Source organism: Rhinolophus sinicus, chromosome 18, assembly GCF_057876585.1.
Source record: "Rhinolophus sinicus isolate RSI-liver-muscle chromosome 18, RSI-T2T, whole genome shotgun sequence".
NCBI lineage: Eukaryota > Metazoa > Chordata > Mammalia > Chiroptera > Rhinolophidae > Rhinolophus > Rhinolophus sinicus.
This window is the reverse complement of record NC_142518.1, coordinates 722,185-745,105: the sequence shown is the minus strand read 5'-3', so window position 1 is coordinate 745,105 and position 22,921 is coordinate 722,185. Positions and strand designations below refer to the sequence as shown.

Here is a 22,921-nt window from a genome sequence, read left to right as displayed (position 1 = left end):
AGTCTGCAGATGACAGGTTGCCGTTACAAGCCTCCCGCTTGGTCCCTAGAGGCTTGGGGGCTGTGTCAGTCGCATGTCCGGTGGGGGGACCGGCAGCGGGGTCCCCAGGAGAGCGGGAAGCTGTGCCCGGGCCCGGTTCCTGTCTGGAGCTTTCTCTGAAGGGTCCACCTCGTCCACACCAAGGTGAGGCTCCCCGCCAACCGGCTCAGACCAGCTCCGAGGGTCCAGCTCGCCCAACACCTCAGCCGTAAGTCACGGGACCCGAGAGGAGCAGGCAGGACGGAGTCCCCTGGGAGGCAGGGCAGACCCAGGCGAGGGGACGTGTCTGTTTGAAAGATGCCTTTTAACTGGAGGGGAAAGTGCCTTGGCTCAGTTCAGCTCACGTTCAGGGTGTTGTGTTAACCCGGGCACCCCAAAGTCCTGCAAAGTGTTTGTGGGACGTGCAGAGAGAACACCGGGTCTGCAAAGGAATCCCGAGACTTGGGTGGGGGTGCCCGCGATGGCTGCGGTTGCCATGGAAATCCCTCACTCTTGCACCTGTCAGTCATTTGAACCAGGAAATCGCAGGAGTTCAGGAATTTCCCCAACACCCACATCCAGACAGGGGCAGAGGGGGGTCCTGGGTGCCTCAGGCACTTGGCTACCCTGGAACTGTCCATGCTGGAGAGGCAGGAGGCATGGGCCCTGTGGGTGGCCCCTCTGCAGTCTGCCCCCGACTGGGGGCACGCTGGCTCCTACTGGGTGAGTCGTAACTTTCGGTGGTGAGCAACAGGAAGGACTGGTGTGAGCTTAGGCCAGTGCGGAATTTGCTACGTTGGACAGTTAGGTATTCCAAGGCAGCTTCAGGCATGGCTGGACCCAGGAGCTGTGGTGGTCACCGGCTCTCGCTCCTGCTCTTCCTCCCTGTCTCAGCCCCCTCTTCCTTCCCCTGCCTCCCACAGCTGCAGACTTTAGTGTCGCTTGAGGAAGGGCACTTGCTCTGTGTGGAGGGAAAGGTGGTCCCTGGAAGCGTCTGCCTGCATCTTTATGGGAAAGGGAAAACAGACATTGTCCCTGTCTCTCTCTCCCAGCACCCGAGCCACACCTCCTGAAGGTTCTGATTGGCCCTGGCAGGGTGGGATGACCACTCATTGGACCAATCCTTATGTGGACAGAGTGAGGGGCCTCTGTGATTGGTCAGGCTTGGGCCGCATCTGACTCCTGTGATTGACAATCTCATAGACCACAGAGCTCAGGAAGGATCGGGTTGGGGTGGGGGAGCAGCACACCAGGTTCCACTGCAGCAGGGGCACCTTAGGGGGCAGCTGGGAACCTCGTGCAGGGCACAGGGGGGGGCGGGGCCGAAATCCACGCTGCCCCCTTCCCTCTGTACACTCAGCCACACATTCATCCATGCATTTAGGGAGAACACCTGTGCACCTTGTATTCTTTCCACGTGGATGGCCACTGTCGTATGTGGCATCCATCCATCCATCCATCCATCCATCCATCCATCCATCCATCCCTTACTCTGCTTTTATGGACAATGCTCTGTGCATTGTTCACTCACTTAGTCTGCATTTATGGAGAATGTAGACTTGGGGAACCCTCTCTACACAGTGTGGTCCCAGAAACCCCCGCCAGGAGCCCAGGCTGAGACACGGTGCAGGGAGCGGGCCTCAGAGAGCAGAGCGGGCCAGGATCACGGAGGGCGAGTGGGGCTGCACACACAGTGGGGCTGGTCAGTCACGGGGGCCTGAGTGCAAGTCCCTTCGGCCCTCTGTGCCTCGACTCCTCGTATGGGAAGTGCGCCTGCCCAGGAAGGCCCCAGGAGAAAACGTTTGCCAATATTTCACGTGGTGCATGCGTCTGAGAGTTCACAGAACGCTTGGCCTGAGCCGTCCCAGGTCCTGGTGCCAGGAAGAAAGCTGTCTGCGGCCTTGGGAAAGGGAGGAAATGCGACAATAGGAGCCCCTGGGAATGGGTCTTGGCCAACACTGACTTCCTGGCTGAGAGCATTATGTCATCAGCGAGATGGCCAGGCCACCTTCCTCCTGACTCAGGTCCCCACTGCGAGTCAGTCGGCCTCAGTGCACACAGAGTGGCCGGTTCCCGATACAACAGCAATGACCCGAGGGGTGAGGATGCTGGAATCAAAGGGTGGAAGCCTCAGAATGTGGGGTGAGCAAGGAGCCAGGCGTTCCAGGGTGAAGAGGCCCACCAAGACACAGGGAAGTAAAACAGAAATGGCGTCAGCCTTTTCCTTGCAAACAGAGGCATTTTTGTCGTGCAGATATAATTCCCACAACATCCAATTAACCCTGAAAAGTGCACACGTCCCTGGCCTCGAGCACACTCACACTGTTGTGTAACCCCCTTCTCTAGTTCCAGAACATTCTCATCTCCGGCTAAGGAAACTCTGTCCCCATTAAGTAACTAACCACCAACCCCCATTCCCCTCCCAGCCCCTGGCAACCACTAATCCACTTTCTGTGTCTATAGCTTTGCCTGTTTGGGGCATTTCATGCAAATGGGATGCAACAACAGGTGGCCTTGTGCGTCTGGCGTCTCTCATGAGCACCGCACGTTCAAGGCCCGTCCACGTGGCAGCGAGTGTCAGTGCCTGCCTCCTTTTCATGGCTGAGTGATAGTCCACTGTCTGGATGGACCCCGTTCCGTTCAGCCCTTCGTCCACGGATGAGCACATGGGTTGTTTCCCCCTTTCGGCAACTGAATAACGCTGCTATGCTCCTGCACGTACATGTTTCTGTGTGGACGTGTGTGTTCACTGCTCTTGGGCTCCCCCTAAGAGCGGAATTGCTGGGTCATACAACGCTGTTTCAGGGACGCAGCACCCGACTGCTCCCAGGGAGCAATCTGCAGACAGGGAGGCGTGGGCGGGCTTCCTTGCTCAGGGCTGAGTCGGGTCCTTGCTCACAGTGCCAAGGCTTCCTACTTCATCGGGGGCCACACTTCACACCTGGATGGTGGGGCGTCACCTACGGCCAACCTGCTGCAGAGCCCAGAGCCCAGGCTTTTCTTGAAGTAATGATAATCAATCAATGTGTGAAGAATTTTGTCCTGGGAGGGAACACACAAAGTCTGGGGACGATCTGACTCAGGTCTTACAACCATCTTTTGGGTTATCAGCGCCCGTGTTGTGCTAATCGTGTGCCCCCAAATTCATGTCCCACCCAGTACCTCTGAATGGAACCTTATTTGGAAAGAGGGTCTTTGAAGGTTTAATTAAGTTCAAGATCTCAAGATGAGACCATGCTGGACCAGGGGGGCCCTGAATCCAATGACAGTGTCCTTATTAGGGACAGAAGAGGAGGGACACAGACACAGAGGAGAAGCCACGTGGAGACGGAGGCAGAGATTGGAAAGTCTAGAGAAAGGACACGGTTAGATAGCTAAAACATAGATGATAGATGATTGATAGACAGACAGATAACAGATGGATAGGTGGGTGGATTCTCTAGACAGACAGATGGGTGGAAAAGTTCAGCTCATTTGCTTCGAATGTTTCCCCCTTGCTTGTCTCACTGCAATGCACAGTTTGTCATCTTATTTAAAAAAAGACTTCACTTGTCCACTGAACCTCGCTCCAGAAGGACGCAGCCCTGCGGACACCTTGATTTTGGACTTCCAGCCTTCAGAACTAGAAGAGAATATATTTCCGTTGTTTTAAGCCCCCAGTTTGTGATCATTTGTTCAAGTAACCACAGGAAAGGCATGGAGTCCCTGCCTTCCAGGGACCCCACGGGGCTCGCAGAGGGAAGGTTCTGTCTGAGGTCACCCAGCTCCCCATGCACAGAGATAGCACTGGACACCCGCTCATGCTGACCCTGCAGTCCACTGCTCAGCAGCGAGCCACCCTGGAGGCGTGGACGCACGATGGGGCAGGCCATCTGTTTCACATGGAACGTAAGGGCAAATGGGTCCGTTCTGGGGATTTTCCGCTCCCCCCACCCCCGAGTCACCGCCCTCAGTTCTCCTTCCATTCATTTGATGACATTGCGCTTTTCATGAAACAACAAATATGTAATAACATATAATTTTTAACTGCTGACACTTAGAACAGATTGGGTTCAATTACCAGGTGAGATCTGTCTTAAAGGAGATGACAAATTTGCACTGAAATGAGACCATCAACAGGCAAACATTCGGGGTAATGGTGCTTAACTTTTCCACCTATCGATGTATCTATCATCTATCAGTCTATCCACCTACCCATCCATGTCTCTATCACGTCTCTATCACCTATCTCTCTATCATCTATTCATCCATCCATCCATCCATCCATCCATCCATCATTTATTGATTTAGGCTATGTATGTATGTATGTATCTACCTGTCTCTCTTTCTGTGTCTCTCTCACTTTCTGTCTGTCTTTCTCCATATCTATCATCTCTCTCGCTCTCCTTTTCTCTCTCTCTCTCTCTCTCACACACACACACACACACACACACGCTGTTAAGCAAATCTCCCCACCCGTTCATGCCGCTGTCTGGCTCATTCCTGCTCCCTGTGACTGAATGGCAGAGTGTGTGCTACTTGCAAACTCTTATTTTTAGGCAGGCCGCAGCCGCCAGGCCCTCTTGGGCTTTTTTTTTTTTTTCTCCACAGAATGGTGTTTCGCGTTAATTAATGCATCTGCCTGGGCCAGCTTCCTGCCTTACACACACAGGCAGGTTTTGCAGCTGCCAGGTCAGACGGCCGCTGAGAGGAACATGTGCGGGGGGTGGGAGGGGTGCAGCTTGAAAATGGAAAACAAGCCGTGTGTGGCCCACTGAAGGCAGGGGCTTGTTTTTTCCCAGAATCTGGGCTCTGGCTAGTTAGGGACCCGTCTGGCTGTGCCGTAACTACACTGGCAGAGACAGACAGGAGGCCAAGAGCCCCGAACAGGATACCGTCTTGCAAGAGATAGACATCAAAATCTATGTGCCCGCAGACAAACAACAGTGAGCCGGTCACCCGGTGCTGGGTGCTTGGGTTGTGCAATCCCGAGGAAAATGAACGAGGGGACAGAGATAAGAGTGCTGTTTATGCGTCTGTGCTCCACGGGCAACGCTCTCACCCTGCGATCTAAGGGTTCTGCGGAGACGGCACACGGCAGGTCCTTTAACTGCCGTCACCACCAGGTCACCACCAGCGGCCCGGTGGCTGCTGCTTCATCATCACTTTGAAATCAGTAGAACAGACTGTTCCCTCGGACACAAGATAGCAGGTGTGGGAGTCTCGGGTCTACACAGATAGGAGACGCTGAGGGCGGCAGGCGTCAAAGCACTCAAGGGGTGTCACTCAAAGGCAATGTGACGACAGCCTCTGAAGTGACCGGGAGGCCACCTGTGATGCAAGGGCAGTCTCACACGGTCCAGCCTTGAGTGACAGCTCCCGTGCGGCCTCCTTCTGCAGGCTCAGTGGTGTCAGTTCTCAGATCTCTGTCATTCTGACACTTGCAAGCTGCTATTTCCTTGCCGTGTCACTTTGCAAGACCCTGATGACGCAGGATGGGAAGTGTCCTTTCATATGGTCCTTTGCCTTTCGTGTGTCTTTGTTGGTGAGGCGTCTGTTCAGGTTTTCGGCCCATGTTTAAATTCATTTTTTGTTTTGTTTTGTTTTCTTATTATCGAGTTTGAAGAGTTCTTTCTATATTTGAGAGACCGGTCTTTGTTCAGATGTGTCTTTTGCAAATATTTTCTCCCAGTCTGTGGTGTGTCTTCTCATTCTTTATAGAGCCAGTGTTTCTTTTCAATGATGTTTTTCGTGGACTGTGTCTATGGGCCATCGTCACACCTACGGTCACTTAGCTTTTCTCCAGTGTTACCTTGGAGGGGTTTCGTGCATTGGGATTTCACATTTCGGTCTGTGACCCAGGCTGGGTTTTCCCAAAGGCTACGTGTGGGTCTGAATCTAGATTCATATTTTTGCACATGGCTGTCCAGCTGTTCCAGCTCCGCTTGTTGGTGACCCTCTAGGTGTCATGGTGTCTTTGCTTCTTTGTCAGAGAAGCCAACTATATTGATGATGTGGATACCTGGGCTCTCTGTTCTGCTCCACGGATCTCCTCATCCGTTCTCTCGCCAACACCAGCCGGGCCTGATTACTGCAGCTTTATAAGAAGTCCTGAAGCCGGGCCGGGTCAATCCTCTGACTCTGTGCTTCCGCGTCAGTGTCATGTAGGCTGCTCCGGGTCTCTCGCCCCTCTCGATAAACTCTAGAATCAGGTGGTTGATATCCACATCTTGTAAGGAGGTCTTAGGCTTGGAGGTGTGTCTCCAGTACCCCATCCAAAGCATAGCACCTCCAGGTGAGGGCGCACAGCCCCAGTTCAGGGGACAGTTAGGCTCAATGGCTACCTGAGCTGAGGCATCTCTCTGGTACCATTGGTTTCTGAGAGTCTGTGACTTTATGTTCCGTTTTCTTGGACGCCCTCTGCACTGCTGTGCAGACACCGAGCCTCTGCTAAGAGTGGGCACGGTGACAATCCCTGTGTGTGACAGCAGGAACAATCATGATGCAGCTTGGGCAACAGCATGAGGGTGAGACTCGGAAAATAAAAACCATGAAGAGGGAGGAGAACCGTTTCTAGTTACGGGACGGAAAAGGTGTTCCTAAGCAAAAAGACGTTTTAATGGGAAAGATTTTGTGGCACAAAGATCTAAAACGGGACGGATGCGTGAGACGACACTACGAAAACTAACAGATGAAGGGCAGGTAGGGAGAACCGTTTGCAGTATATATGACAGGAAAGCTGACAGGACCGAGAGTAACCAGCACAAGATTGAGGGAGAACAAAGTTAGAGAACAGACATCATCCAATGTCAAGACTTAATCAAGACAGTGGGCAGTTAGGGGGCAGAATTATCCCGACTTGCTATCCACTAAGATAGAAAATAGGTGATTGACAGATAGATCGATAGATGACAGACAGATCAATCAATAGATTCATAGACACGATAGAGACAGATACATGAGATATGAGTGGGATGGATCAACAGATATTAGATGATGGATAGCTAGATTAATAAACTGATAAGACACAGTAAATATACACATTAGATAGATGATAAGGCACACAGACAGGTGACAGATAGACAGACAGTCTCTCATAGTAAGGCAGCTTTCCCAACCTCACACCACTGACATCTGGGGCCAGATGACGCGCTGATGTGGGGCGTCCTGGGCCCTGTAGGGGAGCAGTGTCCCTGGTCTCCACTCACCAGGTGCCAGGAGCTCCCACTCTCCCGGTGTGACAGACAGAGATGTGCAGACACCACCGAGTGTCCCCTGGCAGGGATGGCAAAGCTGGTTGGGCGAGAACCTGTGGGCTGCGTCCACCTCCTGCAGCCGTGCAGGACCGCTCCTCCGTCTAGATGCTCCCTCCTGCTTCTCAGTCCGTAATGGAGAGTCTGCTCGGAGCAGTGAGTGACCGTGGGACCGTGTCCTACCATCCTGGCCATCCCAGTCTTGAGTCGCCCCAAGCTGAATTCTCCTGGAGGCCAGCGTGGGTCTGTCCCCCTCCCCCACTAGGGCTGGAAGGGGTGCTGTGTCTGGGTTGTGGGGTGTCCCAGCCCTGAAGATCCTGCTAAGGGGTACCGGGGGGGCCGAGACACATCACCAACTGTGGGGAGGTGGAGGACTGAGCAGCAGCAGAAGCTGTAGTCTCTCTGCTGTTCCAGGGGGCAGCTCCGCGGTGCCTGGTGGGGAAGGATGTTCTGTAGCCATTCATCCCGGTTCCCTCAAAGCCTGTCATCGTGTATACACTCTGCCCCCCCACATGTTGGCCAGAAGAGGGGGTCACACGGACGCATTTTGCTGTTATCGTTGCTCGCAATCCAGTTCTTGTACCTGACTATTTCTACCCTCGCTTTCAGTTACCATCTCACCCTTTCCTGTTTTATCTTCTCATGGAGGCGTTTCCTTGGGTTTTGTTTCACACGATCATGGTTTCCCTCATTTCTTCGGTTCTGTGGAGTCTGCAGGCGAAGCCCATCTTGTCTTTCCTTGTCCATCAGTTTCCTGGCGGTAACAAAGTACCGCCACCTGGGGGTGGGGTGGGGCTTAAACCACAGAATGTATTGTCTCTCAACTCCGGAGACAAGCAGTCTGAGCTCAAGGTTGATTGAGCGGGTTGGTTCCTTCTGGTGTTTGCTGGAAATCCTTGCTGCTCCTGGGCTGGTGGAAACACCACCTGGTCGCTGCCTACATGTCCACGTGCCATTGTCCCTGTGTGCACATGTCTCTGTCCAAATTCCCGCTTTCAGAAGGACACCGTCCTATTGGACTCAGATCCCGCCCCACTGCAGTGGGCCCTCATGTGCAAAGACCGCGTTCCTAACTCAAGTCACATCCTGAGGTCCGAGCAGTGAGGACTCAAACATGTGAATGTGGGGGACACATTTCAGCCCGTGACAGCCACAGAGCGTCTTGTGTCTTTTGTGAGTTGCCCATGATTGAGCAGAAAACCCGAGGCAGCTTCTTCTCCTGGGCAAGATCACAGCATTGCCACCTCCTTGGCTGTGGGTGAGAAGGGGGCGTCCCAGACGCGGCCGCTGGTGGGGACACACAGCTTCGCCCGGGGTCCGCACCAGTGTTTCCCGCCTAGGCAGCTGGTGAGGACAGGATAGCCGCACCCCTCATGGCGAGTGTCCTGTGTACACCTGCGCAATGAGCGCTGTCCTGGAAGCGAAAGAAATTGAGGCTGTCACTCGCTGGGAGCTGAGCGCGTGCGTGCGAGCGAGCGACGGGATGTTATGGTCTATATAAGAGGCACCGTGCGCTGGAATTCTCGGCCGTCGCCTGCTGCCCACAGCAGAGGCCCTTGAAAGCTTTGGGGCTGCCTGGCCTCCCAGGGCTGCCCTGACAGAGCTCCACAACCTGGATACACAAAAACCCAAGAAACCCAGAGGCGAGACCCACCCACACTGCACTGGCCGGCTGATGGCTTCCTGGAGACGGGACCCTCTTGTCCCCGAGGTGAGCTCAGCCCCCGGGACAGCCCCCAGCACTCAGGAAACATGGGTGGTTATGCTTGGAAAGAACGCTATGGGGATCCGAAAGGAGCAGTCCTCAGTGACTGTGCTTCTGCTGGCTGGCTGCCTTTCCACCATCCTGCCTAAGACCCACGCCCACCAAACCCAAAGGACCACTGCAGCAGCATCCTCAGCCTTCAGATGGGGGTCCCAGAGCTTGGGGGTTTAGAGAGAAGCAATGCTGTTCCCAGTAGGCAAGGATCAGAAACAAGCTGTCCATCAGAGGGCAACTGCATCAACACACTGGGCCCGTCCACGCAGTGGAATATTACTCAGCCATGAAGAGGAGGGAGGCGCTGATACTTGCGACCACTTGCATGGACCTTGAAAACATGCCGCTCAGCGACAGAAGCAGACACACAAGGCCACGCAGTGCATGACTCCATTTATGTGAAACATCCAGAACAGCGACATCCAGAGAGAGGAAGTGGGTTAGGGGGAGGGGAAGGGGGGAAGGGAAGTGGGGAGCGAGAGCTGATGGGGATGGGTCTCCTTTTAGGATGATGAAAACTTTCTACAAATAGAAGTGATGGTTGCAAACATCATCGACCGTGCTAAACACCACACTGAGTCATTCACACTGAAATGGTGACGATAGTTGAAGCTGACCTCCATTTGAAAATGTTTATAAATAAGGGCAGGGTGGGGTGTTTGGGGGGTGATGGCTGTGGTATGCAGGCTTTCTTTTGGGGGCAATGCAAATATTGCGGGATGGCACTGTGATGACGGCTGCACATCTGCAAAGGTATCGAAAACCACTGAATTGCACACTTTAAACGGGTAAACTTTATGGTATGTAAATGATACCTCAAGAAAGCTGTTAAGAACAAAAGAAACAACCTAGATGGGAGCGGAGACACACAGCTGGACTGGCTCTCAGACCTGTGTGCACTGTCCTGTGGAGCAGCAGACACATCTTCCCGCCTGCCAGCCCCCCGCCCCCGTCTGCGGTCGGTCGGTTGCCGCTCCGGGCAGCCCCAGACCCGTGCTTTTACAAGAGCTACCTCCGCTTGCCCAGCGCCTGCCTGACAGAGTGTCTGGCGGCCACCGAGAGCAGCCGTTTGTGCTCATTTCACAAAATTTCCATCCTGCCGCCGGGGCCCCCTGCAAACCACAAGCACAGTGTGAGTGAGCCGTGTCTGTGAAGGCAATTCCATTATTAATAACCACCCGTGCTGCTCAGCCGTTGGGCTGTCCTCCTAGGGCCGGACCCACCAGGCCACATGCCGGTGCTATGGGTGCAGAGCGGGCGGCCTGTCTGAAAAGAGGGGACACAGATGAGAGCACATGGCCAGCTGGGGAAGGGCTCCTTCAAGGCTGCAGACGGTGAGTGGGGCCTGCGACGCCCACAGGGCTTTCCACAGCCATTCCTCGCCATCACCTGCCTGGGCTCGCCTCCGGGGACCTGTCACAGCATGTGGCATGCACATCTGCCCTCTCCAGAAGCTCCCCGCTGGACGCGACAACCACAGACCCCGGCCGGCCACAGGGTTGGAGCAGACATGGAAAGAATTCCCCCAAATGCGCCCGCCCTCGGCACCACATATTTCAGAGGCACCGTGCTCCTGTGTCCTGTCCTGGAAGCACACGCAGCCCCCACCCCCACGCTGTGCCTGTAAGCCGCCACCGTGTCCCTCCTGGGTGTCCACCCACGGCTCCACGGGGACTCGCAGAAGCATAGGTCCCTTTCGCCCTGAAGCCAGGATGGACCCGGGTGGCCGGGGACCAGGGCTGGCGCACAGATAACCGTGGGGTTTGCACCTGGGCGTGCGTGAGGGGGCGGAAGGTGCTCACTCAAAGCGAAACTTGGGACGTTTTAAAATGGCTTTGAGGAAGCTGTATGGTGCAGACACTGGTGACAGATGGGGCGTCCTCTCCAGAGGAAGACACACCAGGTCGGGGACGGACTCAAATGTGAGTGGAAACCTAGATGTGGTAGGAGGGGCGGGAGGGGCTGTCCAGCACATGGACCTTGTTTCCTGATGACGGACAGTCAGGAAGGATCCCCCTTTCCCCCCACACACACACCTACAACTAAACACCGAGGTCCAGGCTCCCCCACTGGGGCCAGCCCAGTGACAGCGGGGACGACCGTGGAGCAGCAGGTGGCTCTGGGGCTCCTGTGTGTGCTGGATGACGAGCCAGACGTGAGGACGGTGGTCTGAGGCCACCTGAGGCCTGGCTGAACCCTGAGCCCCACGGCCCGGTGTCAGGAGCCCGATCTCGCACCCACTGGGGTCCAACAGGCAAAGCAGAGCCTCTGCCTCCTGCGACCCGGCAAAGCACGGACCCAGTGCTGGGCTTCAAGCAGGAAGCAAGGTGAGAAAATCAGAGCTGGACATGCACCGGGAGTCCCCACGTGTCCTCCACGTGGCACAGCAGCTGACTGCAGGTCACCCGATGGGACCGTCATCTGGGAAAACGAGAAAACACACACCGCCGTGCCTTTCTGTTTCTTTTCCCTCCTTGACACGGGAAGGTTCTTTGTTTCTCCAGCATTTATTCAAAGAGGGAGCGACCCGAGTCCAGGTGGCTACAAGTGGGACGAAGTGCGTCACCGAGGCGAAGCCCAGCCGTTTCGACCCGAAACCCACGCCGTCTGAGCTGCAGGTACAAAGAACGTGGACCCGGACCCACGGCGCAGAGAAGGCGGAGAGCGGACGGACGGCCCAGGCAGGCCCCGCCCGCTGGGTGCGCCCTGGCCCCGGGCGCGGGGCTGCCCCACGCGGCCTCCACGTCACAGCGGCGGGACGGCCCCGCTCACCCCGACCCCGTGCGCTCTCCGGCTGTGACACAGCGAGCGGAAGCCAGCGGGGAGCGCGCGCGGCTTCCCAGGGACCCCACCCGTGTCCGTGGGTGACTGCAAGTCTGTCGCTCAGCCCCTGGAAGCTGCGAGGCCCCCCACGCCGGCCCCTCGGAGCTCACGCATCACCGGGCAGGCGCTCGCAGCCCTAGGTGCCCAAGGTCCCCCCGTGGGCCCGGGCACAGCGGCCGCAGCAGCCCGCAGGCTGGCGCCCCTGCCCCCGCCAGGCCCCACGGCGCCGGGTCCCAAGGACACCGCGAAGGGGGGACGGACGCCGTGGGGCCCCTGGATCAGCCTGCGCTCACGGAGGACCTGTGGCCAGAGGCTAGGGTTGCGCGTACGGAGCATCTTCCCATCTCCCGGGTCCCGGTCCCGGTCCCGGCGCGGGGCGGGTGCCGGGGGCCGCGCACACGGGGCCGCGCACACGGGGCGTCTCAGGGCGAGCGCCTGCCCGAGCGCAGCCGGCGGCCTCCGCGTGATGACGGAGGGAGCGAGGGGAGCGCGGCGACGAGCAAGGCGCGGGGGGCCGGGCCGCAGGCACCGCAGGGGCTCCCGTCCCCAGGGCTGCACGGGCTCCGCGCAGGCAGGAAGCAGCGGGGACGGGCGTCTGCGCGGACCTGCAGGGCGGGCAGAGGCGGGCGACGGGGAGGCCCGCGAGGGGCCGCGCTGCCCCCAGGCTCCTAACACGAGGGGGCATAAAGGGCACGCACCTCCACGGAAGGTCCTCCGAGCCGCCCGGGGCTCCTGGGCGGGACACGCTGTGCGTCAGAGGGCGGGACACGCCGTGCGTCAGACGGCCGTCTCCACGCAACCGGGAACAACAAGAGATGTAGACGCGCACGTACACGCAGACGTCGACGTAGGCATACACATATAAGTGACGTACACGTACACGTAGCCATACACGTACACATTGGCGTACACGTACACCTTGACGTACACGTACACGTAGACGAACAGATACACGTAGACGTACACGTACACATTGACGTACACGCACACATTGACGCACACGTACACTTTGACGTACACGCACACATTGACGTACACATTGACGTACACGTACACATTGACGTACACGCACACATTGACGTACACGTACACTTTGACGTACACGCACACATTGACGTACACGTACACATTGACGTACACACACACATTGACGTACACATAGACGTACACGTACATGCAGGTACAGTTATGGAGAGACGTAGACGATAGAGACAGATAGGTGTGTAAGAATAAGTACAGGTATATAGAGAGATGTATAGATACAGATAGATCCTTACACATATACAAGCGCACAGCTGACTCCTAGCTGGGTAGCCATGCGCATGTACAGCTAGAGGTATAGATGGGCCTAGATAAAGGAACATAGGTAGATATGTAACAGGACATATACAGATAGACATAGAGAGAGGATGCATGTAGACACAGGGATAGATAAATACATACATATAGACATAGCTATATAGATATAGACATAGATAAATATACGTAGACAGACATGTAATAGGACATATACATGCAATAGGACACGTGATGGGAGTCTGTATACAGACACCTGTACGTCCAGTAGCATCTATGCAGCACGTGTGCATGGTGCACAGTAGGACACGCATGTGCATGCGTGCACAACAGAATATATACACAATAGGACTGTGTGTATACATGCATGCACGCACGCATACATGCAAATGCACGCAATAGCATGCTGAAGCCTTCCTTCCTGTTTTATCCCTTCCTCCCCGTTGGAGCGAAATGCTCATAATATCCGTCGCTTCAAAGAGTACAGCTCCGTGGTCCTTGCACACCCACAGTCTTGTGCAACCTCCGCCTCTATCTATTCCCACCACATTGTCATCGCCTTCCGGCTGATGAAAACGTTGTGGAAACTCCCCCCTTCGTTGTGTCTAACGGTCTGGCAGAACCCTCCAGAAGCAAGTGAGAGGCAGAAAACGAAAGGCCATGTTTGCAAATCACTGCTGACCAGACAGGGCTGACCCCCCAGGGTGGGCAGAGCCCAGGACGGGCACACTCGCCCCTCCCCCACCCGGGCCCTCAGCAGGCCCAGCTCCGTGTGGTCAGCACCAGTTCACAGACAGGCCACAGGTGGGACGGGATCTGGAAACCTGGTGGGGGCCATAGGGGTGAGATATGAAGGCTTAGAGCAACCTGGGAGCCAAACCAATAAATCACTGTTCGCTGAAACCGTGGGTAAACGAAATCCCGAGTCTGAAGTTTCCCCCACTGTTATTGCGTGTTCAGAAGCATGGCTCTCTGCCCAAAGAGCCAATTACATGATCGGGAAAACCGACCGGTGCTAATTTGGGAAAACAAGAAATGAGGAAAGACACAGGATGCTAATGGCACTGTAGAGGCCAGTCAGGTGCCCTGCGATCTGTGGTTTTCACAGGAGGCGGGCAGGTCGTGGTAAGTCACCACGCAGCTCTGTTCCTGTGTTACTGTGCCCTCCTGGGAGGCTGGTGGGCGCTCGGCTTCCAAACCACACTGGAGACGTAACACTAGTCAGCTAGGGTGCACTGGTGTCTCACCTTGAAGCATGGACTTGAAGCGTCGACGGGATGTTCCCTCCAACTGTGGCCATCGACTCAAATGCCTTGGAGCATCCCAGGGGGACAGCAGGGAGGGAGGACAAGGCATGATGTCTTGGGGGGTCTCCAAGGTGACCTCAGCCCCTAAGGAGCGCCCCCCTACGAGCACCCCAGGATTGGGTGAAGCCATGGTGTCCGGACAATGAGCTGTTATCAGCAGGAGAATGAGGGAGGGAGGTCAGGTACAAGATGATAGATAGTGTAAGGAATCTGCTGGGACAGCAATGGCGGTGGCACGGTGTCCCCCTGTGGTTGGGGAGGGCAGCAGGTGATACCCAACATGGCCCTGGGGGCAGACCCCTACTTCACCCGCCGCAAATGAGGCAACCCGGCTAGGAGCAGTCTGAGAGAGAAACTGCTTTGCAGCTGGGAACAGGGTCTCTTGCAGGATGAGTCACTTGGTCACTTTGTAACCTTGTAAGTGCTGCCCTCATCCTCATGACCTCAATGGTGAAGCCACTGCTCCACGCCTCTCAGCACGCTCCCTGTGCGTCCAAGAAAAGGAACGAAGGAAGTTGCTAGGGAAGGAAGGGCCAGGTGTGCAGTGACGAGGGTCGTGGGCCGTCAGAGGAAGAGTCCCGTGTCCTCTGTCCCTGGCAGAGATGATGACACACCGGCTCCCTGGGAGGAGAGAGGAGGACAGAGGGAGGAAGGTGGAGCTGCCTCCCCAGCCAGCACTGGGTGGCCCCCGTCTGTCCGTGCGTCTGTGGGTTCATCGCGGGCTTCCCTCCTCTGACCCTGTCACCCCCGTCTTCTGCCTTCCAGATCCTCACCGAGCCCTCGCCGGACGCACTCCACGATGGACATGAACGTGACGCGTCCCGACAACGCCACCATCATGATGCTGAAGGACCCGGTCATCGCCGCGGTGTTGCCGGTGGTATACTCGCTGGTGGTGGTGGTCAGCATCCCGGGAAACCTGTTCTCGCTGTGGGTGCTGTGCCGCCACATCGGGCCCACGTCCCCATCCATCATCTTCATGATAAACCTGAGCGTCACGGACCTGACGCTGGCCAGCGTGCTGCCCTTCCAGATCTATTACCACTGCAACGGGAACCACTGGGTGTTTGGCGAGTGGCTGTGCAACGTGGTGACCGTGGCGTTCTACGCCAACATGTACTCGTCCATCCTGACCATGACGTGCATCAGCGTGGACCGCTTCCTGGGCGTGGTGTACCCGCTGGCGTCCGCCCCCTGGCGGCGCCGTCGCTACGCTGTCGCCACCTGCGCCACCATGTGGTTGCTGCTGCTGGCCGCGCTGTCCCCGCTGGCGCGCACGGACCTCACCTACGCCGTGGAGGAGCTGGGCATCGTCACGTGCTTCGACGTGCTCAAGTCCACGATGCTGCCCAGCGTGGCCATGTGGGCCATGTTCCTGTTCACGCTCTTCATCGCGCTTTTCCTCATCCCCTTCGTGGTGACCGTGGCCTGCTACACGGCCACCATCCTCAAGCTCCTGCGTACGCCCGACCCCCACGGCCACGGCCAGCGGCGGCGCGCCGTGTGCCTCGCCACCGTCGTGCTGCTGGCCTTTGTCACCTGCTTCGCGCCCAACAACTTCGTGCTGCTGGCGCACATGGTGGCCCGGCTGTTTCTGGGCAGGAGCTTCTACCACGTGTACAAGCTCACGCTCTGCCTCAGCTGCCTCAACAACTGCCTGGACCCCTTCGTCTACTATTTTGCCTCCCGCGAGTTCCAGCTCCGGCTGCGGCGCTACCTGGGCTCGGGGAGGTCGGCGCACAGCCTGCCGACGCACAGGGAGAGCCTGCTGTCCGGCAGGAGACTGTCGGCGCCCTCGATGTCCGGCGGCCACGCCGATGGGCTGGAGCCGGCCGTCCGGCCCTGCCTCAAGAGACAGGAGAGTGTGTTCTGAGCTGGGCAATCCAGGTGGACAGCTGGGAGGCGGCGGCGACATCCCTCCCTTGCTTCCCGCTGTTGCTGCTGCCACTGCCGCCACAGTCCAGGAGCCACAGGGAGGGGTCCCCAGGCTGTGTCACAGGCCAGCCCCGTCTCCCAGCGTCCAGACACCACTGCTGGCCCAGGGACAGAAGCAGCGGCTCATACAGATCCCGTGGTTTTTCGGGAGACAGTGGCAGCGGTGTGGCAGGCAGGCTTCTTCCTGTTTCCCGAGGATGATGGCCCAGCCTCTCCCCTCCTGAGGGTCAGCAAGCGCTCAGCCAGCCCAGCTGTGTCCGCCTCGGTCCCCAACATCCCAGTGGGCCGCCTGCCTGCCTCATTCTCCATACCTCCCGAGCCTGGGACCCCCACCGGACCCCCTGCTCCTCCAGCCTGACGGACCCAAGACCTTGGTGTTTCATTCTTGGTCACCCTGGGTGCCAGGATTGGACCGGATGACCGTGGACAGACCTCTTCGTCCCAAAGTGCAGGAAGCTCACAGGTCTCTTCATGTCACCTTGTCCCCCTGGGAGCCAAGCACAGGGTCTTGTGGAGATGTTGGTCACTCCGACTGGTGGGGGCTCGTGTGCTACTGAAATGTCACAAGTGACAAGGAAGGACGTCCGGTAGGTGTGGGTCAGCCCACCCCCACCTCTGGCGGCCGAGGGTCTCCAGGCGGGCAAGCTGCTGTTGAGGACATTGTGTGAAGGATGGCCAGTGTCCACCGGCTACAGGGGGGATCCCCGTGATGTCTGGGGGTGCAGCTCACCTGGAGGGCTCCCTGTGGCCGTTCTGTTGCTCCCGCCCCTACCTGAGAGCCCAGGGCCACGGCAAGCCCTCCCAGATCGAGGTGGCTTCTCCACAGGCCTGCACCCAGCCGGACCCAGGACCCCTTCTGGGACCGGGCGCCTGTAAGACCGCTGACTGCACTAGCCCGCGAGAGTGTCAGCGGCCGAGCCTCTCTGTGCCCGCTGCCCAGGTCAGCAGACGGGCTTCCTGCACCCGGATGAACCTGTACCAGCCCCATACCTACGCTGCTTTGGGAAGATGAGGACACTCGCCCCTGGAGTGACCCGAATACCAAAACAGTGGGCGCTCAGGACCTCGGAATTTTCCTGGAATATCACAGGGGGACACACCGCCTTGGGTGCGGGGCTTCTCTGGGACGGAGCAGCCCTGGAGCTTGCAAGGCGAGAGCTGGGAGGGGCCAGAGAGCCGGGCTCAGGGGCCAACAGGGAGGCCTGGTGGCAGATGGAGGGCAGGCAGCCTTCCCACGGGGCCCCAGATGCTGATGGGGTTGTGAGCTGCCACTCGGTGGGGGAGGGGGGACTCTGGGAGTGCCTGACCTCTGACACCATTGCTTTGGAACAAAAAAGATGCACCTGTACTGGGGTGATTAGTGTTCCCAAAATCCATGAACACCCATGACCTCAGAATGGGACCTTACCTGGAAATGGGGACTTTCCAGATGTTATAAAGTAAAGGATCTGAGGTGAGGTCGTCCTGGATCAGGGGTGCCCTGAACCCAATGACAGTGTCCTCATCAGAGACAGGAGAGGAGGGACACAGACACAGAGGAGACGCCACGTGGAGACGGAGGCAGAGATGGGAGGGAGGCGGCCACCAGCCCAGGGACGCCTGGAGCTCCCAGGAGCTGGAAGGGGCAGGAGGGACCGTCCCTGGACCACACCTGTGTCAGGGCGAGGGCTCTTGTGTGGACAAGCTGAGCACTCTCCATGTGGCGTCCCCAGGGACACTGACAGCAGTTCTGAGGAAGGAGACTGTGAAGCACAGGGGTTCCCAGAGGGAAGGGGACCTGGGGTTTCCTACTCTGAGTCTGCGTATTGGGTGCTGTGGACCCCAAGGTTAGTTTATAAATGGGGGACCCGATACCCACCCACGGAAGCCTCCATGCCCCTCCCTGTGCATTGTCCTAGGATCAAACCCACGTTCCCGCTTTGCCCTCTGCCCACGCGTGTCCTTTGGGGGTCAGAGGCATGTGCAGGGAGAGAGTCCGTGACCCTGTGCTACACTCGCCCTTGGGACCCGAGAGGTGGCCTCAGGGTCCCCTCAACTGCCTTCTGCCACAGGCCAGGGATGCACAAGACCATCACACACAGCCTTGCAACCGGGCCATCCCCACAGGGGTCGGTGTCCCAGCCAGTCAGTCGTGAATGTCCACCAGTTTGCAGACTCTTGACAGCCACAGCGGGAGGTTTTGTGGGACGGCCTGAGACACACGTGGGACGGCCTTACACCCGAGTAAGGACTTCAAAAGACAGGCGGAGGCGACTGGCAAACAGGCCAGCGTTGGGCAGCCAGCCTGTCCACGAAAGTGTCACACCTGCTCTTCCCAACTGCTGCAAACTTGAACCCTAGAGAGCAATGTCATCTCAGCAACACCCAGCGTGGGAAACCCTGAGCCAGCGAGACGCCCTCACCCAAGCCCTGGGCGTGGGCCTCGCGTGTCAAATGCAGAAAAAGCTGTGAAAAACCTTACTCCTCCTGCACTGGTCGCCCCTGCTGCCTTGTGAACAGGTGCAGAGCCTGAATTCAGAGAGGCCTGTGCGGGTAATAATGTCCTCTGAGGACACCAGGTCCCTCTGTCCCTCCACATACGCGGGGTGCTGCAATCCCAGTCACGGGGTTTTGTCACATTACTATTATTATTTGGTTCTGCAGCCCCTCGGCCAGCAAGGGCGGCCAACACCCCCATTAGCTCTGTGTCGGGGAGGGGACCCACCCTCAGTGCCACTCAAGTTACTAGGGGACCCACAGGGTCTTTGGCATGGCGGCAGTTTCAATGCAGAAGCTGCAGCTTCCAGCAATGGTCTCCCTGTGTGTAGGGGTCTGTCCTACAAGCCGATGTGCCCACGGCACCACAAACCCTCCCTTTTGCGATGGGGGGCCACACACACATTTTTTCCTCCCACCCTTTCTGGAGGAGACGGCGCAGAAAGCATGTCCGAGATTCACCAGGCCTGGAGAACGTCACTGTTGGGTGTTTGACCAAAGTGGAAATCATCCAGGTTCAGATTGGTGGTTGGAAAATTTCAAATGTGGACCTTCGCTTCTTTGTGTTTTAATTGTAAAGATTTTTTTGTTGCCATTTCTTCGTTGCATTGATGGTCTGCCTCTCGTTGCGTCATTTCACTGTCATGATCCTGGAGTGCAAATAAACACAAAGTAAACACATGATGAAATGCCAGTCGGCTTTGTTGCCTTTCTCTTCAGCAATCCTGACACACAAGGAAGCTGGGACATCCGAGAAGTGGCATAGCACCATCTGAGTCCCGACAGGATGGTGTCAAAACTGGCGAAATTCAAGCACGGTCGGGAGAGGGGGAAAAGGCACCAGTTATCGAAAACGTGGGTCTTTCAATAAACAGTTAGGAGAGTTTTCTTTGAAATATATGCTCTGTTTTCTTTGTCATAATGACATTTAAGTGAGACTATTGCTGGCCATGGAGAAATGAGAGGGGGGCCCTCAAACTCAGTTGGCAGGAGGGCAACTGGACCCCATCTCTGGTGCGCAATGTGAAAGAGGGGCGTACCCCTTATCTCAAACTTCCCAAATCGCCGTGGGAGAGCTGAGTCGGTTACAAACCCTTCATAATTGAGCTGTAGGTACTCCTTGAATGCCGTCCCTAGAAATAATCATTGCTATTATTAAATATGAATGGTTAACGTTTAATTGATTGGGTAGTTGATGATAAATGTGAATGACACATAATTCGTGTCTAATGTAATAACTATTTGATAATAACTTATTATTTCTCAAATCTGGAGGAAACATAAACGTCAGTCAGTTGGGAAATGACCCCCCGATACATGGGATGTTTGGGGCAGGCTCTCCCCGGTGAGGCCAAATGGTGGCTCAGAACCCACCTTTGAGAAACTGCTTAGCAGGCGGTCACTCCCCCAGGGGAAGTCAGCAGGAGGGGGTCAGTGTGAAGGTCTGGGGGCCCGGGGTGGACAGGGGCAGGGATGGTGCAGGAGGGGGAAGGAACAGCTGTGTAGGGAAAGCACCAGGGACAGGCCAAGGGACCTTCAGGTCTGCTCTGAGGCTGAAAGCTCAGCCGTGAGGGTCAAGGGCATAGGGTCGCTGGCTCCAGGGCCCATGGTCGTCCCCCCACCAGCCCCCAACCCACAAGGAAGCCACTGAGACCCGTCACTGACCTCTGGTTCTGTATCAGGGCATGGTCTGCAGGCATCAAAGCCTGGTGTGAAGGACAATCCGATGCCTTTGGGGGACCACTGAGTGCCAAAGGTTAAGGAAAGAAAATGGGAGGTAACAATACCGTCAGACATGTAATAGGATTCCACAAACATACGCATATACGGTGTACATACAGACACATGCACACCTACATACACATGTACACATGCATGCATATGTGTGTATCTGTATCATTGTCACACTGGGGTATCACACTGGGGTGTCACAGTGGGGTGCTCCTGGCATATGCTGGGTGGATGCCCACCCACAGGGACGCTGCTCAGCCCCACAGGGCCCCGGACGCCCCACAGCAGGCACCCAGCCCCAGACGTCAGACTCATCCGTCCTGTCTGTCAACCATGTGTCTGTATCTATCATGTCTTTCTATCTGCTATTATTTACCTATCACTCTCTATCTATCATTCTCTATGTATCTATCTTACACTACCTACCAACCTATCATCTACCTATGTATTATAAATATCTAGCAATCTATGGATCTGCCAATCCATCCTATCTACCTATCTACCCATCCATTCACCCATCATCCATCCATTCACCCATCATCCATCCATCCATCCACCCACCCACCCACCCACCCATCCATCCACCCACCCACCCACCCACCCACCCATCCACCCACCCACCCACCCATTCACCCACCCACCCACCCACCCACCCACCCATCCACCCACCCACCCATCCACCCACCCTCCCATCCACCCACCCACCCATCCACCCACCCACCCATCCACCCACCCTCCCATCCACCCACCCACCCACCCATCCACCCACCCTCCCATCCACCCATCCATCCATCCACCCATCCATCCAATCTGTCTATCATCTATCTCCAGACGTGGTTCTCAACTGACAGTGATTCTGTTATCAGGGAACAAATCGCGGTGTCTGAAGACATTTTCGGTTGTCACACTTGGAGAAAAGGTGCTGCCATCTACTGGACTGAAACCACGAATGCTGCTAAATATCTTGCAAAGCACGAATGAGGTGGCCCCAAAGGTCCAGTGCTGAGGTTGAGAAGCCCTGCGTTAGCACGAGAGACTCTGCCTATCTACCTATCTATCTACCTCTCATCTGTCATCTCTCATCTATCTACCTACCTACCTATCATCTATCTATCTATAGATATGGTACCACTCATCTCCGCCCCCCACCGCGCCCCGGGGACCCGCCACCGATTCACAAGGGACCTCGCGACGTGGGGGTTCTGGGGGAATCTTCCCCCCACCCAACCTGGGGGCGTGGGCGGGCCTTCGTTGGAGTCGGCTCCAAAGTGGTGCTGGGCGGACCCGGGGGCGGAGCTTCACCCGGGGCGTGGCTCGTGCGTGGGCGGGGCTTCTTGGAGTCGGCTCCGAAGCGGTGCTGGGCGGGCCCGGGGGCGGAGCTTCATCCTGGGAGGGGCTCAGGCGTGGGCGGGGCTTCACTGGAGCCGGCTCTGAAGCGGTGCTGGGCGGGCCCAGGGGCGGAGCTTCACCCGGGGCGGGGCTCCGGCGGGCGGGGCGGGGCCTGGTTCGGAGCTGTGGAGCCGCGCTAGCGCACGCGCACCGCTGCGCAGGGCAGGGAGCGGGCTGGGGTGCAGGAGTCGGGCGCGGGGTCGGGCGCGAGGATGATGTACCCTGTGATCCGGAAGCTGCAGCAGAAGCGCGTGGTGTTGGCCAGCGCCTCCCCGCGCCGGCAGGAGATTCTCAGCCAAGCGGTGTGCGCCCGGGGCGGCCCTGGGCTGGGGTCTGTGGCCGGGGCCTGGGAAGGTGGAGGCGGGTATGGGAGGGGGCGGGGTGTCCAGCTGGGGCCTAGTGACCCGGGTCCTGTTGACTGGAGGCCTGGTCCTAGTGACCGGGGGCGAAGTCTGCTGGCCTAGGCCTGGGGATCCTGGGGCCCAAGGACCCTGGGGCCTAGTGACCAGGGGGTGCAGTGAGTGGAGCGAGGGCCAGCCGGTGATTGGGGGCTGAGGTCTGCAGGCGTGGGTCTACTGACCGGGTCTGAGGGCCAGGGTCGTCAGGCTGAGACCCAGTGACTGGCCTCCAGTGACCGGGCTGGGGTCTGCGGGCCAGGACTTAGTGACCGGCTCCAGGTCTGTGGGCTGGGGGAACTAGGAGTCCACGTGATCTGGGGGTGACCCCCTTCAGGCCAGGCCTGGTGGCCTAGTGAGTGTGCAGGGCTGCCAGGCCACGCCAGGTCCAAGTGTCCCGGAGCTGGTGGTGGGGGAGGCACACAGACAGGGGGTGCTCTGTCGGGCTGCCCAAGGGGACGGGGAGTTTTACCCTCTCTGCTGAAGGCCCATGTTCCCAACCCTGGGACATCAGTCTCTCCACGACCAGTCTCCTGCAGCGATTGTCTTACCTGCTGATAG

At 57.3% G+C, this 22,921-nt stretch overlaps 2 protein-coding genes and 1 long non-coding RNA gene across 7 annotated transcripts in view; 2 read left to right on the top strand and 1 right to left on the bottom strand.

The window, feature by feature from the left end:
- The window catches only part of P2RY8 (P2Y receptor family member 8), a 34,252-nt gene extending 14,726 nt beyond the window's left edge, over nucleotides 1–19,526 (top strand). Inside the window, exons 2-3 of one of the 3 annotated variants that reach the window (XM_019719378.3) lie at nucleotides 3–183; nucleotides 15,201–19,526. In XM_019719378.3, the coding sequence (XP_019574937.1) occupies nucleotides 74–183; nucleotides 15,201–16,308 (1,218 nt within the window). In that variant the 5' untranslated portion in view covers nucleotides 3–73 and the 3' untranslated portion in view covers nucleotides 16,309–19,526. Of the gene's footprint in view, nucleotides 1–2; nucleotides 248–15,200 lie in introns of those variants that run through there. The other 2 variants (XM_019719380.3, XM_019719379.3) reach the window with 2 other exon arrangements.
- Nucleotides 19,362–22,921, bottom strand: part of LOC141569655 (uncharacterized) — a 13,411-nt gene continuing 9,851 nt past the window's right edge. For both annotated transcript variants that reach the window (XR_016019954.1, XR_016019955.1), the window contains 3 exons: nucleotides 21,805–22,911; nucleotides 20,511–20,588; nucleotides 19,362–19,495 (listed from right to left, as the gene is read on the bottom strand). This is a non-coding gene — a long non-coding RNA (uncharacterized LOC141569655). The remainder of the gene's footprint in view (nucleotides 19,496–20,510; nucleotides 20,589–21,804; nucleotides 22,912–22,921) is intronic.
- The window catches only part of ASMTL (acetylserotonin O-methyltransferase like), a 19,434-nt gene continuing 18,647 nt past the window's right edge, over nucleotides 22,135–22,921 (top strand). For both annotated transcript variants that reach the window (XM_074323820.2, XM_074323819.2), the window contains exon 1: nucleotides 22,135–22,267. In XM_074323820.2, the coding sequence (XP_074179921.2) occupies nucleotides 22,178–22,267 (90 nt within the window). In that variant the 5' untranslated portion in view covers nucleotides 22,135–22,177. The remainder of the gene's footprint in view (nucleotides 22,268–22,921) is intronic.